We start from the raw sequence: 19156 nt of genomic DNA, 5'->3' as shown, positions 1-19156 counted from the left end.
TGCACACAACAAGCAACATCCCAGAAAGCTGAGGTACATTGATAATGGCACTGGTTGCAGTGTAGGACTCGTTTTAGTTCATGTTGCTTCTCAGGGTCTCTTGATATTAAAATAAATTTCCAACAAAATGAATATATTTTGAATTTTCCCAAGCAACAAACAAGGAAAGCATGTTATCTGTATAACATTATTCAAAATTGAAAATGAAGGAAGGGAGGAAATAAGGGAGGAAAGGAGGAAGGAAGGAAAGAGAAAGAGGAAGAAATAAGGAAGGAAAGAGGAAAAGAAAGTAGGAAAGTAAGGGAGGAAGGGAGGGAGGGAGGGAGGGAGGGAGGGAGGGAGGGAGGGAGGGAGGGAGGGAGGGAGGGAGGAAGGAAGGAAGGAAGGGAGGAAGGAAGGGAGGAGAGAGGGAGGGAGGGAGGGAGGGAGGGAGGGAGGGAGGGGGGAGGGAGGGAGGGAGGGAGGGAGGAAGGAAGGAAGGAAGGAAGGAAGGAAGGAAGAAGGAAGGAAGGAAGGAAGGAAGGAAGGAAGGAAGGAGGAAGGAAGGAAGGAAGGAAGGAAGGAAGGAAGGAAGGAAGGAAGGAAGGAAGGAAGGAAGGAAGGAAGGAAGGAAGGAAGGAAGAAGGAAGGAAGGAAGGAAGGAAGAAGGAGGAAGGAAGGAAGGAAGGAAGGAAGGAAGGAAGGAAGAAGGAAGGAAGGAAGGAAGGAAGGAAGGAAGGAAGGAAGGAAGAAGGAAGGAAGGAAGGAAGGAAGGAAGGAAGGAAGGAAGGAAGGAAGGAAGGAGGAAGGAAGGAAGGAAGGAGGGAGGGAGGAGGGAGGGAGGGAGGGAGGAGGGAGGGAGGGAGGGAGGGAGGGAGGGAGGGAGGGAGGGAGGGAGGGAGGGAGGGAGGGAGGGAGGGAGGGAGGGAGGGAGGGAGGGAGGGGGGGAGGGAGGGAGGGAGGGGGGAGGGGGGGAGGGAGGGGGGGGGAGGGAGGGAGGGAGGGAGGGAGGGAGGGAGGGAGGGAGGGAGGGGAGGGAGGGAGGGGAGGGAGGGGAGGGAGGGAGGGGAGGGAGGGAAGGAAGGGAGGGGAGGGAGGGAAGGAAGGGAGAAAAGAGAAGCGCTGCTAAAATCATGCTAGAATGATTATCTGAGGATAAAGACCTCTGCAACACCATGAAATTGGAATAAGAGGTACTTAGAATGCTATCTTTGAGGTAAGAGCTGCACTCCCCCCTGCCTTCAGGAATGTATTTGCTGGTGCTTAGTGAAGCATTGCTAGCTGTACAAATAATCAGATGCTCCCTGTGGAAAGGGTACTGGGAATCTTCTCATTAATGGATCTGCTATTTTACTGTGGTCTGTACAAAAGACTTTTAAGAATAGCTATTGCTCACCAAAGCAGGCAGATGTAATCCTGCTTGCTTCTTTTCTATTTGAGCATCATATGCTGAGTATTTGGGGTTATAACTAGCTCTTTCAAAATGATGCTTCAGATAAATCACTGCCCTTTAGCACTCCTAGTGTGGTACTTGCCTTTTGACCTATTAGATTTGTTTGCTTTGCATTCACAGTGGGCTAAATTATACCATTTTTGTCTGGAATCTGCTTATTTGGGGATTATTTTATCTCCCTGTGTGAGTCTGTGGACATTTGCAGGTCCTGAAGAAGAAAAGCAACATCAATTAGGAAGAGTCCATACACTGATGTGCAAAGTGAGAAGAAATTGAAGAGTAGCCAAGGAGATGGCAGAAGGATCGTGTGAGTGCTGAAATAACCACACATGTGTTATCTCTGTGCCTCACACATGTCAGAGAACAGAGGTTCCTCATAATGAAGCATAGCAAGAACATTATGAAAGCTTTGGTGTTCAATCACTTCAAGCAATAGTCTCTAAAGGGTGAAAATAAAGGTCAGTGCTGACACCCTATGAGGATTCCTGTTGCCAGGCTTTGATGCCCTTATCACTTGCCCAGGCCATGGTTCTGACCTGGGACACAGCTTGCAGAACATGATGGAGGACACTTCCAGAGATACAAGGCTTGGCTTAACCATACTCAGAGCAACACCGCTGTGAGTCTTGTGAGCAGCCACAGCTTGAAATACACGCTGAAAGCTGGGCAGATCAAAGCCTTATCTAGATCTCATCCCCATAGGGCACTTACACTGCCTCTTAATGTTTGTTGATGTCATATCTTTATGAGTTTTTATCTAGAGAGGATGTGGGTAACCACAGACTTTCAAAGTGGAAGCTGCTCATAGGAGTGGGGGATTTTTGGTGGTTGTCAGTCTCCATTCACACAGCCTCTGTCTGTGGTGTGGCAGAACAAAAATAGTTTGTCTTGTGCAGTCATACTGCAACATCTGAGTGTTTCCACATCTTCCTGTATTCATTTGCACTGCCATGTTAGACAAGAAACACTCCCTCTGTTCTGTAGTAGAAACCAAGGGATGGCACAGCCATGGCTTGCTGGCTTGATGAAATGGAATAGAGGTTTGGGGGGCCTTCTGCCACTGAACTCATGACTCTAGTTCTATTTGTTACTGTCTCTTAATAAAAAAGAGAGGGCAGCAGAGGTGGGAGGAAGGCAGAACAGCTGAGAGACTGTAAAAGTCTGTGTAAGTAAAATCAATGGGACTGTATCTTTCAGGATGTTTGTTCTGATTGCGTGACTATCTGAGCAGCCCCACAGGTCAGACTGCACAGATCTACACCCAAAGAATGTGCAACCATGTGCACAGCCCAGCAGTGCCTGGGAGCTCCTTCTACTTCCACCTCCCTGCTTGGAAACCTGTCCAAGGGCAGCAGCAGCTCTCTTCTTGCAGGTCTGTGTGACTTGTCCTGCTGTGGATCCAGGGGATGATTTGCTTTCTCAGGGCAGAAGCTTGCTCCAGGCAGACCAACTGGTAGATCTGTGAGCATTAATCCTGCAGCAGCACCCACAGCTGATGCAAAACGAAGCGGACAGCCATAATATTTGCAGGTGACAATGGCAGCCCTTCCCCCTCCACATTTTGCAGCGTGCTCAGTGGCAGGAAAGCCAATCTGTTTGCAGTGACACAGACATCCCAAAGCCCATGCACCGTTGCAACGAAGGATTAAGCCCTTCACTCTTCAGTTCCACCGTATTGATCCCAGCTAATGCAGTCATGGAGCGTGGGTCAGAGTGTGCCCACAGAACGTTATGGAGCTGTTTGTTTCATTGATAACAGCTCAGCAGTCTCCTGGTGACACAGTGCTGCTCTTTTCCACACTGCCTATAGGGCCAATTTCCCTTCGATCACCAAATTAGTCAAGATGCATGTAGACATGAAAAAATAATATATATATTATTATATATTATTTTTCCGTTTAAGCGCCTTTAAGAGAATCAAAGCATAAAAGCAGACTCTCTTATCTCATTAAAACGTGGGTCTAGGAGCAGCCTTTCTTTAGCGATTCTTAACGGCGGCTCTAGAGGTTAAGACAGATAACCTCTGTCATATTTAGGCTGACAGATAAATATGCAGCACCTAACAAGCGCAGATTACACGGTAATAGAGATAATTACTCTTCTTGTAGCATCTCATTAAGGCAGCAGGGCCCACCGCAGCCCGGATCCCATCAGAGTCCGGAGCAGCACCGAGCGGGCACCGCCCCGCGGAGCCACACCCCCTCACCCCGCCGCCGCCGATTGGTCAGAAGGGCTGCACGAAGCCACGCCCCTCTCCCATAGTCGCTTCGGATTGGTGAAGACGGCCGAGCGGCTCGAAGAAGCCACGCCCCCTTCGCCGTCTCCGCTCTCCCTCCTGCGCCCCCCGTCCCCTGCAGGCCCGGCGGCGCACGCGCAGTGGCGGCGGCGGCGGCGGGCGGCCCCGCTGTTGTTATTGTGGGGCTGGGCTGCGCCGCGCGAAGATGGCGGCCGGGCAGGGGGGCGGCGGCGGCAGCAACGGCGGCGGAGGCAACAGCAGCAGCAACAACACCAACGGGGCGGGGGGGCTGGGGATCCCCGCTCACCTCACCCTCTCCTTCTCGGCCGGGCCGCACTGGGGGGCGGCCACCCTGCCGCAGCCTCACACGGTGCGCAGTTTGGACCGGGCCCTGGAGGAGGCGGGCAGCTCGGGCATCCTCTGCCTCAGCGGCAGGAAGCTGCGCGACTTCCCCGGCAGCGGCTACGACCTCAGCGACACCACGCAAGCAGGTTGGGGTTGGGGTTGGGGTTGGGGTTGGGGTTGGAGGGGCCGGAGGGATGGGACGCTCTGCCGGGCTGGGGGAGGGCAGCGGGGAGCGGTGCGTGGCCCTTCGCCGCTTTGTTACCCTGTGCTGAGGATGGGGATGGGGCTGCGGGCTTTGCTGAAGACGGATCGCGTTGAACAACGCTGGTTGCCTCGTTAGTGTTTTCTTCCAGCTCGTGTTTCGACCAGAAACAGCGTTGCCTTTCCCAGACGTTGCTCGCGTGAATCAATCCCGTGTTTTTATTTTCTTTTCTTTTTCTGTTGTTATTATTTTGCCCGCGAATGGCTGCGTTATTGTCTGGAGTGCGAGCCTGCCCATTGTGGCACCTGATCCGTCCCTGACAGCACCGTGCCCCTGCTCCCATCGCATCCGCATTCTGTTGGTCTTTGTTGTGGGCTGCGTTTTGTGCGGGGACTTAAAGAACGCCGTCCTCGTCCTCCTGTTGTACATTGGGGCATAAAACCTGGGGGGCGGATTTGAACAATCCAGTTCTTGTATCTTGCAATCCGTTACCAGCCCTGCTCGTGATTTGTGGCTGTTTGGTTGTTTTGGTTGCTTTTTTTTTTTGTCCTGGTGTATGCAATGCATCCCCGTTTGCAGCCCTGAACGGGGGATAGGTAAAAGTGCATTGGTTATTTGGGAGGGGAAGCGTGAGATTTCTTGGAGCTTGTTTTTCATTTAATAATCATTTTGTTTCTATGGGATACCATAAAAAAATATTCATTGCCATAGTTGGCCAATTCACTGTATACATGCCCAATAACTAAAGCATTAGAATGAAATATTCATTAAAAGAAAGACTTTCTGTATCCCGAAGCAGGTGCATCGAAGATCCATATTTCGTCCACCTCTAATTAGCCCTAATTGCATCTGGGTTTAATTTTTAGCTTTGCTTTGATTTTCAACATATTTGAGTAAAAGCTGCCTGCCATAGTCTGTATCTTTTAGGAAGTAGTAGGGCTCTGTCACCACCATCAGGATGGAGCCTTCATGGTGAAGGGTGTTGTATGAAAACACTCTAGCAGCCTCTGACAGCAACAGCCATAGTGCTGTTGCTTCTGAAATCACTCATCTGGGTCATAGATGCAAGTCTGTGCTAAAGCATTCTCATAACATTGCTGATTGATAGTAATTACAAATTAATTCCGTGGCATATGAATTTTAGATGTCTTTCAAAGGCTTGCTTTTGAGCAGAAGATGTGTACCCTTTATTTTGACATTCGTGCTTTTTTTTTTTTTTGATAAGTGGGTAAATGGTATTCTGCTGATGAATCACTGACATACTTTTCAGTATCAGGATGGCACAGATCTTCTGATGTAGGATCAACTGCTACCTCGTAGGCAATCATTTTCTGTTGGCATTTTAATCTGTTACTGCTCTTCTGCACTGCAGTAAGCCCATGAATGAGGTTATAGGTACAGGTTTAGACATAGGGAGCAAGGCCTTGGGTCAAAAACGTTTCCAGTGTTTCACTTTCAGTTTAAGTCAGTGGTGTGCTACTTGAAACAAGCATTTAACCAACAAACAGGATGTCTTTGACAGATCTAGATACAAAGCTGATTTTCCATATCAGAAGCCTTTATGGAGTAGCATAGGATCACAGAATGCTTTGGGTTGGATGGGACCTGTAAGGTCATGTATTTCCAGCACACTGCTATAGCAGGGACACCTCCCTGCAGCCCGGGCTGCTCACAGCCCTGTGCATCCAGCCTGGCCTGGAGCCCTGCCAGGGAGGGGCACCCACAGCCTGGCTGGGCAACCTGTGCCAGTGCCTCCCTGCCCTCACAGTTTTTAAAGCACCTGTAGTGTCACTGTAAAACCAGAATATTCCACCTTCACATCAGTGAAATCAATCCTAGAAAGAACTTTGTTGCTGGAGTAAAAACGCTGCAGTTCTTGGTAACTTTCATGCCTGCAGAGACATACATGCTCAGAAAGCACAACTGCAGTTGATGTGTCCTCAGAAATTCCCTTGGACTTCTGTTTTGATGTCTGGCCATATTTTGCTTCTGACTTATGTAATGGCTTGCCAGTTCATAATTTACAAATAATATAGTACATTTTGGGCATCTTAAATTATGTGATTAAACTGCTGAGCTAAAAATATAACGACAGGATCTGGCTGTTCAGCTCTGACCTTATTGTTTCTTCTGTTTCATGTTAACCCTGAATTTTCTTTGCGACTCCTTGCCCTGAAGTGCTTTATCTTATTCCTCAGAACTTTTTCTCTTGCTGTTTGAACAAATCTTGTGCATCTGTTAAATGAACTAATATGGAAAAAAATAAACAAACAATAAACATAGTCACAAGATATCCTGGTATCCTGGGTTGCATTAAGTGTGTGGCAGGCAGGTCAAGGGAGGTGATCTTCCCCCTCTGCTCTGCCCTGCTGAGTCCAGGTGTCCAGTTCTGGGCTCCCTGGTACAAAACAGACAGGGACTGTCTGGAAAGAGTCCAGCAGAGGCTACAGAGATGATAAAGGGTGTGGAGCACCTCCCTTATGAGGAGAGGCTGAGAGAGCTGGGGCTGTTCAGCCTTGAGAAAAGAAGACTCAGAGGGGATCTGATCCACGTCTGTCAATATCTGAGGAGCAGGAGGCAAAGGGACGAGGCCGGACTCTTCTCAGCAGTGTGTGGCCATAGGACGAGGGGAAATGGCCACAAACTGAAGCATAGGAAGTTCTCCACTGATGTGTATGGGAACTTCTTCACAATGCAGTGATGGAGCACTGGAGCTGCACACAGAGGTGGTGGATCTCCTTCTCTGGAGATGTTCAAGACCCACCTGGACACTGACCTGTGCAACCTGGGCTGGGAGCTGCTTTGGCAGGGGGTTGGACTCCATGATCTCAGGAGGTCCCTTCCAACCCCTACACTTCTGTGGTTCTGTGATATCTGGGGATGCATGAATATTCCAGTCACTTTATTAACGTGTGTAATTTTGCTTCTTGCTGTGTGAGCAACATTAAGCCCCTGGCAGTTAAGTAATTGAGTAATCACATCAATGTAATCACTGTCTGCTTAGCTGAAGAGTTGTGCGCTTTCTGTTCTGCTTGTATTTTTTTTTTTTTTGCTGGGTTCCTGTGCTGTATGGCCATCCTGACCCAAGGCAACTCATGCCTTTAGAAATTTCCTTGCTTTTTTTTTGTTTGTATTTTTTTGTAAGCATCTCTTAAAAGCATGAGTATAGTAAATATGAAGTGTATTAAAGTGACAGCTCACAAAGCAGTTTCTTTACTCTGGATAAACACACAGATGCCACAAAAAACCCTTGATTCCCAGTTTGTAATTCAGAAGGAACCTCAGGCAATTGTCGGTGGCTTGTAAATGCATTAACTTTGAAATTTCTCCTTTGTCACCACCTGCTACCTTTTCATATAGCTGGGGAGGAACACCAGTCTATTACCAGTATGAGCACTCCTGTCATGGCTAATCACAGTCTCATGGCCAGTGGCTGAGTTCCCAATTGTGGTTCCTGCACGCGGGGTGGGGAAACATGCATGTCCTTTGCAGTACCATTGCCTCCATTAAGTGCATGGCTTTGGTGTTCACATCATATTTCTGTCCTTTTTAAGGCATATAGTCATCCATTGCAATTACAGTTTGAAAACAGCTGAACCTATAGCTTAATATTCAGTGTGAATTGCATGAGAATGTTATTTGCACTACTCTTCTGCTGCCTTTTCAATGTGTGCTTCTAAAGCAATTCTCTTTTCCTGTGTGAAATTTGTTGCTGGTACCAGTGCTGATTAAACTGATGGCAGGTGATTGGACAACACCAAATCCCAGTTTGAATTTTATGATAAACCTCATATTTGTATGTTTCTTAATGTGGATTCCCTTCTCGAAATCAAACATCTTGGAAGATGTGGTTCTTCACTAATGACTTCTTCACATTTGGATGGGAACAAGCTCAGGTTACATGAGCTTTTTGTACTGCTGTTTTGCTCAGAATTGTATCAGATGCAGAAGCTGAAAGTGACAGCATTAATCAGAAAGCAGCTATGGAAATTTCCCACAGTGGTTTGTGAGCCTATCCAGCCCTTGGACTAAGGGAAGATGAGTTATGTATGCTCTCTGAGGCTTTCTTGCTGAAGCTGGGTAATAAGGATGCTCGTTAAGGATGCTTATTCCTGTACACAGGCTAAGAAGTTCTCAGTTCAATGAGTTGAAGTTGAAGCAACTGCTTATTAGGCTGCATAACAAATTATGTTATGAATAATGCAATCAATATCTTAACGTAATCTTAAAAAAAAAAAAAGCCCATGTTACATCTTCATCTGGAATGCTGGTCATGTAATTAAAGAACATGAAATGTGTGATTTTTGGGGGGGGTCTTTTTGCTTTTTCCATCCAGCAAAACTGAATTTGCCATAACGTTGTGTCTTGGAATATCAGGAGGATATCTGAGGAAGTGGTAAATGTGTTTAGGTCATTAATTGGATTGCAAAGCCTTGTGCAGTAAGGAAAAGAAGGGCTAGCCTTTGCTTTTTCAGATCTTCAAGTTAGGTTACAGAACTATGTATTTATTCCTTGTCCAGGCATGATTATAACTGATATGTTCCCAAGTGTTGAAAGGTTCAGTTTGACTGGTGAGTCAGTGTGTAATTTCTCAACAAAGACAAATTGTATGTGGCTTAAAGGAAGCCCTCATCTCAGTCCTGTTTGGAGGCTGCTGGCCAGCAGGTGTAACTTACACAGTGCAGATCCTTCACCATCTGTGTGTTGGAACAAGCATTTGCTTACTTGGATTCCTCACTTCGTTGTTTTGTTTCAGCTGGTGGAACCGATAAGCAGCAGACAGGAGTCGGTGTTAAAGGTGTAAGGCCATGCTGATTTCTAAGCAGTGTACTGGGTCTCAATCCCTCCTAGAAGAGGGAAAAGTTTGAGGGACAGCCATCGCTCTGTTCCAGATACAGAAAAATGTATTTGCTGTGAAAAAATCTGTGGCTCAATCTGAGGGGATGCTTTTTTGGTTAAGTTCATAACATAATAAGAATATACTTCTTAAAATGAGGATATTTTTCTTAGTGGTGCTGCTGGAAAAGCCAAGCATTCAGAATCTGCAAGAGAGTTTCTCATTGCCTGCACAGCTTTCCCTCTCTGCGTTATGAGAATCTCTAATTACATGACCATGTATGGTTTCTTCCTGTGTTGCTTTCACTGCACAGACTGCATAACTAAAATTAGTGGGTAACCACAGAGCAGGTATTTCCCAGCTCTTGAGTTACCGGATCCAGAACTCAGACACCACTTCCTATCTCTTTTTGGTGTCTTTTTCATTCTTTTTTTTTTTTTTTAGCCTATTCCTCAATAACTACACCTGCAGCCCTGTGTTTTTACAGGAAGTGCTATAAATTTATATTGCATCCTCAGTTGTCTATTCCAGGCTGATAAAACCTGTTCTGCATAATCTACTCCTACACGTGCTGATGTTCTCTGTATATTTTGTGCTGGGTCTTTCTGGAGATAAGCTAGGAACATGCAGCATCAAGGTATGGGTGTTTCCTGCTCCTAGCATGGTTTTCTGCATTTGGGCTTGAGTTGCATTTTTCAGACCTTGAAGACTAGAGTAATATGACTGCATCAGCCTGAGCTTTGAAACGTCAGTGTGTTCACTTAATAGTAATTAAATACAGCATACTGAAGCTAGAGAAGGATGTGAAAGTGAAATCCTCACAGAATTGTGCCTAAGATGAGTAGGAACAAAACAGGAAACAGAAGCAGAATAAGCTGGACATGTAGTACCACTTCTGTGAAGTGTGTGTGTGACCTTTCCTTTGATTTTCTTCTTAATAAAAAAGCAGCGTTGATCACGAAGTGCGAGTAGCATAGCTTAAGTTCACTTACACATGAAAATTCTAACTATACTGCCTCTAAGCCAGGTCCTTCTGAGCAGTGATTCTAAGAAGCTTATTTCTTAAAATGGTAATTTCTTCCTATAGAAACTTGAAGTGTTTTGTTCTTTCAGCAAGTTTAGATTAGAAAGGCTTATGTTATTTCATGTAGAGTTTTTTGGGAGAACAGTTTTGTAGTTAACATGACAGGTGATTTGCAATTAAATTTCAACCACAGTGATGTAACTAAAAACAAACACCCTTTTAGCGTTTTGTGCCATCGAAAAGCTGTAATCTATGAAGTGATTGTCTTCTACAAGAGCAAATTTCTTGAGCATAGGACAGTAATCTTTAATATGAGGTACACAGGCTTAAATCCATAGCAAGTTATATCCGTCTGTTGTTCAAAAAGCGTAGCAGTTCTGCCAGTGCTCCCTATTTATGGGGAGGCTGTGCTGCAGAGTGAGTCCTGGTGTTTGTCATTCTGCCATGAGTACATACTGTGGTTGGGAGACAGTCTGGAGTTTTGGTCTAATCTTTATCATTTTATCATGTCTGTTAAAATGTGGAGTGACCACCAAGATTAGATGAAGATGGACTGTGCTTCTATTTTACGTGTATGTATGCACCAGATTAACATCAATTTAAATCTTACTATGTAAACATTTAACAATTGATTTTAAATGGATTTAAATTTCTTTGTGGCAAGGAATGTATGCTGGTGAGTTTAATTTCATGAGAGATAAGTGCTTGGCAGTTGCATCGGTTTCCTTTATTATTTTTTCCTTCAATGCGTTCAGTTTCAGCATAGCCTTCCACCATAGTTCTAACTTAGGAGCACTGTGTCCAGTTCTGGGCTCTCTGGTACAAAACAGACAGGAATCTGCTGGAAAATGTCCAGTGGAGGGCAACGAAGATGATAAAGGGTGTGGAGCACCTCCTTTATGAAGAGGGACTGAGAGAGTTGGGGCTGTTCAGCCTTGAGAGAAGACGACTCACAGGGGATCTGATCCACACCTATGAATATCTAAGGAGCAGGAGGCAAAGGAATGAGGCCAGACTCTTCTCAGCAGTGTGTGGCAATAGGACGAGGGGGAACGGCCGCAAATGGAAGAACAAATATGCATGGGAACTTCTTGCCAGTGCAGTGATGAAGCACTGGAGCTGCACAGAGAGAGTTGGTGGAGGCTTCCTCTCTGGAGATGTTCAAGACCTGCCTTGATGCCTGCTGGTGCAACCTGGGCTGGGAGCTGCTCTGGTGGAGGAGTTGGTCTTGATGATCCTTAGAGGTCCCTTCCAACCCCTACAGTTCTGTGATTCTGTGAAAGCAAATGTATATTTGGGTATGAAATTCATTAAGCTTAATATGAAGAGGAATAAATAAAACTAGTGGGTTGGGCGCATATGCTGTATATGAAGCAGAGATGTATTTAGGGCCACTTGATTTTTATAGATGCATCTTTATTTTTCCTACGTGTCATTGCAATGAACTGACATTTGAAATATCCAAACAGTGCTAAGGTAGTTATAGTTGTGTAATACAAACAAAATGCAGTTCTGGATCCCCTGATTAGGTTGAAAGAGACCTTCACAGGCCATCTGTGGTGGTGAAGTCACCATCCCTGGATGTGTCTAAAATCCATTTGGATGTGGTGCTCAGGGCCATGATTTAGCAGAGGGTTGGTAGTGTTAGGATAGTATGATTGAGTCCTGGTTGGACTCAGTGTTCTTTAAGGTCTTTTCCAACCTGAGTGATCCTATGATCTAGGACAGTGTCTTGCACAGAACAAGTCCAGACAGAGCAGGTTGCCCAGGGTCTCATCCAGCTGAGTGTTGTGCATGTCCTCTGCTCTTTAATTCTCTGTGAAATGCTTTTTCAGGATTATCATTGATGCCTCTATTTATTTCATTCTGATTGAAGAAAGCATTGTTGCTTAAAAAAATAAAGAAAAAATCGGTTTGTTCCTTCTAAGTGCTTTCTCTGTGGTTGCTAATCATAAACCTGATCTTTTGCTTTCCTAGTTTCTCATCAAACATGTCAAGAGATTTAATAGATTCTGAAATGCATGGTTTTCTGTTTTTACATAACTCACTTGTGACTTTAATATTGGGCTTTAAAAGCCATTGGTTTAAGGTCAATGCATTCAGCACTTACCTTAGTGCATCTTCTGGCTGTCCTGGAATGATCATATCACACAAACATATTCACGTGATTGCTGGGATTAAAACAAGGTAGAAAATGAAGAAATTATTAGTGCTGACAGTGATGACAAATTGTATTCCTGGGTGTATTTTTCTGGTATTGAAACAGCACAGCAGAAGCTGGCAGCTTTGTTTTGCTAATAAAACAGAATATATCCAATTATCTTGCTTTTTGTTTCCTTTTTACTTTTCAAAGGAGAAGAATGTAGTACAAGGCATTTGGTTTCTAAAGTGATTTGTTCGAATGCTTGTAAGGTGCTAGCACTTCAAGGTCTTTCAAAGCTTGGCACTGGCAGAAGATTAAAATGAAAGATGATATTCTCAGATATGGATAACACATTTGAGCTTATCTGTGGTTCTTAATAGCATTTCTGAGAATCTGCATTTACTTCTTCTCAGTAGAGAAGATGGCAAGACTAAAGGAAATGTGGAAATACAGTTTTGGTAGCATTAGAAACATCCGAAGGGGAGATGTGCAGGCTTGGAGTGCTTTCAGCTCTCTTATCTCAGAAGAGATGTGAAAACAGGGATATGGATGAGGCTACTGCATAAACTGTCATAAGTCCAGTTTATTACAAATACACTGTTGTGGTAGGAGTGGTTGGGTGACAGATTATTGATGACTTAAAGTCAACAGAAACCCACGGTGGTACACTATTTCACTGCTTTAAGTTTATGTGATAAGAGAGCTGCCCAGACTTGAAGCATTCTTATTCTTTTGTGAAGAATACATGTCTTACTTTCTTGAAAGATGGAGGCAGCCTGGGGTGTGCTTTGATGTTTAGCAATTCTTGAGGATGTTGGTGGGAGGATAAAATGGGGAAAAATAATAAAGTAGGACTTAATGCTTCTCACTAGGTTGATCGGTGTACTTCAGTGACAGATTAACACAATTTACATTTTTTAGGGTCTGACTTGTTGATTTTCTGCTCTGTCAAATGCTTTGTATCAAATTTTTGTGCACGAACTGTGTAATAACAGATACAGGGAAGGACTCCTGCTTGAAATAATGCAGAGTTTGATGGCAGTGTGTTTGCTCAGTCACGATTTGTGCTTAGCTCTCTATAAAACAGCTCTGTGTTTTTGTTTGAGTTCAGTGTTTGCAGATTGAGCTTCAGATCACTGCTGAAAACAGTGAGGAGTGGGTAAGTGTGAGTGGGTGTGCTCTGCTCTCTTGTAAACATGTAGCTGGCCTATTGAGGAGGTGACTTATCCTTAGAGCTGTGCTGTGAAGTTTTGGATTTTGTGTGATGATTTGTAGTCTTGGAATTGTTAAAGGTAAAAGAAGATAAAATTCTATTAGCAAGAAATTTCTGCTACCAGCATATGAGATGAGGGAGCTCATATTTTCAGTTGGTCTCCATCCAGCCCGTAAAGACTTTGTTCTTTTGGTTAAAATATAAACGAAGCAGCGACTAACTTAATATTTTTGTTGTTCCTCTTTTAAATGTAACCTTTCTAATGGTGTTCTCATTTCTATCGTTTCTGTAGGGTTAGTGAACCAAAATACTCCATTGATTCATAGCGTTGGTAATGTTTTACCTTTAATCTTCCTCAAACACTCTCAGTTTAGAATTTTACGGGATAAATTGGTTAAGGAAGTAACTCTAATCTTATTTCTAGAGGGATTGTCACCTAAAATCATGTGCACTTTGGCACTTTGCAGCTTTCCTTGTTTGTCGGTCTTAGAACTCTTGTAAGTGCTAGCTAGCCCCTTCAGGTTTGGTTTGGGAGATCTGACTTGTTGATGGGGCACACTCTGGTTGGCACCCCGGCCTTCAGCCTTCTAGCTCTGAGTTGCTGCTTCCCCCCCTCAATCTTGACGTTAGACCTTGTTCAGCCTTGCTTTCCAAAGGTGGTGAAGAAATAAACAAGTCTAAATCTGGTGTTGATCCTAGTGCCTTCGCAGGTTGTACTTCCAGCTGTTGAGCCTGACTGACCTTTAATCACTTCTCCAGCCACTTTCTAGTTTGCTTCTCCAGTTCAGTGGAACAAAATAAACTGTTTATTGTGCTGCCAGGGGGCTAAGCAGAAGGCCGGTTACTTTGTGTAAGTGTTAGAAACTGAGAACTAAAGCCTGAAATAGCAAGAGGTCTGCATCCTTCTTGGTTAAAAGAGTTTGTTCAGCGTTTTTGAGAAACCACATCCTTTTGAAACATCTTGGCTTGGGAGCCAGTGACTTTCAGAAAAGGAGGCCTGCTTTCTAAAGTAAGCTTCTATTTACTTCAAGAAGATAGTTTCCTGGATAGATGGCACAGATTTTGGTAGGTAACTGATAGTTCCGGAATTCAAGGTTCATATTCCACTTAAACTGCTTTACATAGATTTTTTTGGAGATTACATGCAGCCGGAGGTGGTCTGCACTGTTCTCTCCAAACTTCTGCATGCAGATTCCCATAATGCAGTCATACATTGTCAAAGTAACTCTAGTTTAAGTATTATATTGCTGTTGTCAAAGAGATGGCCGCTTGCTGCTCTTAGGCTGGGGTAAATTACAGCCTTATTTTCATAGCTATGTACTTCTGGCATCAGTAGTGTGATTTTGTTCTCTTTATAGCTAAGTTATAAATGTGCAACTGGCAAATTTCTCAGTTACTGTGCTTCCAATAAAGGATACCTTTTTTGATGAAAATTGTAGTTCTTGAGCAAAACATGCAAGGGTTTTTTTTGCTGACTTGGCTTTAGAATTGCAGATATTTTGCACAACAAAATTAGATTGTAATGTAGCTGTCAAACAGGAAAAGTAATGTATACTGGGCTTGTTCCCTTATTGGCTTTGGAGCCTAGAACAGAAAAAAACAGTTTCATAGAAGACTGGTGGAAGAGGGACAAGAAGTGAGATTCAGTTTCATTTTAAACATTCTTAACTACTAGTGAGTAATACATCTTTGAATTCCTGTATTTTTTTTCTATTTGCTTTTATGAGTGAGTATCAAATAACTCTATTTTAGTATTTTAAGTCTTTTTGGTGAAACTGTTATATGCAATAACGTTTACTAAAACTGAGTTATTTTATATATATATATTATCATGTTAAGAATAACAGTGGTTATTTTCATCTTAGTGCAGGCAAATTTTTGACTAATAAAAGGATTTTTCTTTTTCCCTTTTACATCCAGATCTTTCCAAGAACCGATTTACTGAAATTCCTCCTGATGTCTGGCTGTTTGCACCACTGGAAACATTAAATTTGTATCACAACTGCATCAAATCCATTCCAGAATCTATAAAAAACCTTCAAATGCTTACCTACCTTAACATTAGGTGAGTAATGCTTTTCATATTTTGTATAGCAACAACTTCTCACTGAAAAGGTGGCATCCTGCTTCTCTAGAGCATTGCCCTCGTGGCTGTATCTTGTCCAGGTAGATACAGTTATGCTGTTTGTCATATCCTTGTTGTTTTAGAGACAGCAGTTCTTATTGCTTCCTTTGTGGGAAGGCATTGACTGCCTTGCAGAATTTCTTTAAGCTCTGGTAGCTGACTGTGAGGAGAGCTGTTGAAGTTTTCTTTGTCTTTATTTTTATTCTAACACGCTGTGTTTAAAATCAACCCTTAGAAATTTGCCTCTCTCAGGGGAGTACATTGCTCTGGCCAGAACGTCCTACTCATTTTGCACATTCGGCGCATCCATTTTTGCTGTTAAACTTGGAAAACATGTGGTTGGTTTTCCTTAGAAGAAAAGAAGCTCAACTGGAGATTGTTAAGGATGTTCTGTGAACATATGGAAGCAGATGAAATCTATTGAAACTTTCCTATAAAGAGCTGAGGCCTTGTTTTCCACAGTGTTCCTCACATTGTTAACTTTGACTATCTGGAGTCCAAATCAGTTTCCTCAGCTGAGAGCTGTTTAACGTGTAAGACTTGATTCCAGAGCTTATTTTGAAATAACTGTGTGAATTAAACTTGGAAAAGAGGAGGGGGGGGGGAAAACACAAATCCAAACAATCTTGAAACCTCTAATATCTGTTCTTACAGTGATAGTTTAAGTCATCTGTTTTGTGGAGATTCTCAAGAGGATTAGTGATATGATAAAACTGCAGGGTTTTGTTTGTTCTTTTTGAAAGAAGCCTGATCTAATTTTCTTCATAGGAACAAAATCCCACTTCTCTATAGATGGCAACTGAGGTGCTGAGTATGGTGCTTCATGCAAAAATGCAGTAGCATTTAGTTCTAAGTGGGTGTTGTGTGTTATTTCAGGAGTTGCCTCACCTAAGGTCGTGGTTGGTTGTGTTACATTCTTTGTTTTTGTGGTAATATCTGAGTGCTGTTTTTGCAGTGCATGTGGATTGCAGTGGTGAACAACAGGCCTAAACAGTGCCGGGCTAGATTAAATATTTCCTTACAGAAGAGAGCCACATGATCTCCACTTCTCCTTTTGTATTTAAAAGACTGGAGAGAAGTGTTATGCAATTCCTAGTTGGCTGTTCCTTTTTCAAACACAAAACAACCTAAATGACTTCAGATGAATTTCCTGTGTTTCACTGCTGATGAATTACTTTTTCAGTGCCAAGTTTCCACACACAAAAAAGTTTAGTCGTGTGTTGTATCTCATCCTATCCTCCAGAAAAAGCCTGAGATAGAAACCCCGTGCCTGCATTGGGAAAGCTTACTGTGTTCCACTTGGTGTTAACAGAATAAATGCATTGTTCTTTACCAAGATACTAGTAACAGCTTGCAGACTTAAGCTGCTTTGAAAAAATTCAATTTTAATATAAACTTATTTTGTGGGCTGTTTTACAGCAAAGTAGAAAATAGGCGTTGAGAGTTTTGGTAATGGCATAGGAGTGACACAACCAAATGGCATGGGAAGCAGTGTCTTTGTATAAATCCCCTCAGTTGGGATTTGATGAGAAGAATATAACTTCATACTGGTAGAACCCATCAGTTCGGGTGGTTTGAACCTGTTAGGGAGCAGCATAAAAGCAAATATCAAGTACTAATTCAGTAGTGCAGACATTCCTTAGTTCAGCAGGAATGTGATAATTTGTCACTATTTGAACCATGTTGATGTTGTATTCCTGAGAGATTCCCTACTGCACACAGTCGCAGTTGGTAATTGAGCCACAGTAGCTGTGACAAGGTGCCAGGTCAGCTGTACCTCTCTGTCAAAGAAGGGATATGGTTGCACAAAGCTTGGAGAGCAAGGGTTGGAATTTCCTGTGATGTGTTTGCTCTTGTTGTATACAGTTGTGTTTGTCAGTGTTCTTTTAATTTCTTTTAACAGAGTTCTCTGTATGTTTTAGTATTAGAAAGTTCAGCTATCCTACTTTCTCATTTATCCATATAAGAAGGGAACCTAAAATTTATGTATTTTAGGCTTATTCTGGTAAGGATTTCATGTTGAAGATCGTAGCTAAAACTTAAATGAAATTATAGTAGGTGGATAATGTTTCTTCAGAACGGGAGAAAAGCACAGTGTCTGAGACTTGCATTCAGGCTTTAAGAGAGTGTTATGATTCAGCCTCACTTGTTCATTTTTCTTTCTTTCAAGTCGAAATCTTTTATCAACATTGCCAAAATACCTATTTGATCTTCCACTTAAAGTTCTGGTTGTCAGTAATAATAAGCTGGTCTCCATTCCAGAAGAAATTGGAAAGCTGAGAGATCTAATGGAGTTGGTAAGTATAACTGTATTAACTGTAAGGACTTTATTACAGCGTAAGAAAAATATAAATCAGTAATAATTTTAAAATAAGAATGCCAAGTGTAATTTCATTTATTTTTTCCTCAACGTTTGATCTCAAATTACATGCATAATATATACTGCAGAGTTTCGAAACTGGGAATAAACACAAATCAGCATGCTGGATTCACTTTAAGCCTTCAGAAACAGAATTGCTTTTCAGATTGTTTCATTTGAATCCCTGATTTGTATGTTATTAAAATGTTCATTTTTCTGCTGGCTTTCTGTACAGCAATCACAAGTCTATTTTTTTTATTGAAGAACTGTTTTTTTCTAGCTGAGGACTTATTTAATTCATATTTTTATAGGAATTACACTAGTCCATTATTATTGTCCTGTGATGTATTCCCCAGGCCACCCCAGCCTTTACTCCTTCCCTAATTTTTGTTAGGTTGAAGGGAGTGAGTGATATGTGCTAGTCACAGTTCGGGTGTGACTGCAGTATGAGTTTATTCCGTTGTCATGCTGAAACTTTATGCTTTGGCATCTGTTATTTTTTTAATTTTCTGGGCTTTTTTATTTTTCAAGTGTTGAGCTCCATTTTGGAGACCTGTGCACAATCATTCACCAGTTTGGCATTTGGACAAGGTCTGATTTTTCAGTATTTACAGTTTCTTAGGTCACTGCAAGTAAACCACATCATATTCAAGAGCATATGCTCTGGACATCTTTTAACATGACCTGATTTTTGAGATATAAAGCAGCATTTATTCCTTAATTACAAGCAATACGAGATTCTGATTGTTAGACTTTTCTAATGTTTTCTAATGTCTTTTACTCCTTTATTTGGTGAGAAACTGTATGCTTCAGTATCATAGAGCTGCAAGGTGAGATCCACTGCTGTTATTTTACAGGGATTGAAAACTTTTCAGTATTACAAGAGCATTGTTTTTAAATTATTGTTCACCTAGAACACTTGCTTGATGTCAGATTCTAGACATACCAGAGGGTTTTGTTCTGGTCCCTGTTTGTACCTGTTTAGTAGTTCATACTTTTTTTTTTTTGATGACCAAGCCACATGCTAGAAAGATGCTTTTTAGAAAGGAGTCCAATCTTGCATTTGGTGATGTGGACAGAGAAGAAATTGCAATAGATACATAAGAGCTGACCCCTAGCAGGCTGTAATTTGAGACATCCAGCTCCATGCAGTCATCCCTGTTGCCAACAGCTGAAGCTCTGGAATTGTGCAGTGGGGAAGGAGGCTGGCTTAAGACCTGGCTTCTGCTTAAGTCCCAGC

The 19156-nt window shown here is 42.8% G+C and overlaps 1 protein-coding gene across 2 annotated transcripts in view; it reads left to right on the top strand.

The window, feature by feature from the left end:
- Positions 1-3873: 3873 nt before the first annotated feature.
- The window catches only part of LRCH2 (leucine rich repeats and calponin homology domain containing 2), a 33173-nt gene continuing 17890 nt past the window's right edge, over positions 3874-19156 (top strand). For both annotated transcript variants that reach the window (XM_065729381.1, XM_065729380.1), the window contains exons 1-3: positions 3874-4159; positions 15353-15497; positions 17728-17854. In XM_065729381.1, coding sequence (XP_065585453.1) covers positions 3874-4159; positions 15353-15497; positions 17728-17854 — 558 coding nt within the window. The remainder of the gene's footprint in view (positions 4160-15352; positions 15498-17727; positions 17855-19156) is intronic.

The sequence above is a fragment of the Cyrtonyx montezumae genome, unplaced genomic scaffold (assembly GCF_038088225.1).
Source record: "Cyrtonyx montezumae isolate F1298 unplaced genomic scaffold, pur_monq_1.0 scaffold_11, whole genome shotgun sequence".
Taxonomy (NCBI): Eukaryota; Metazoa; Chordata; class Aves; order Galliformes; family Odontophoridae; genus Cyrtonyx; species Cyrtonyx montezumae.
This window is presented reverse-complemented; position numbering and strand designations above follow the sequence as displayed.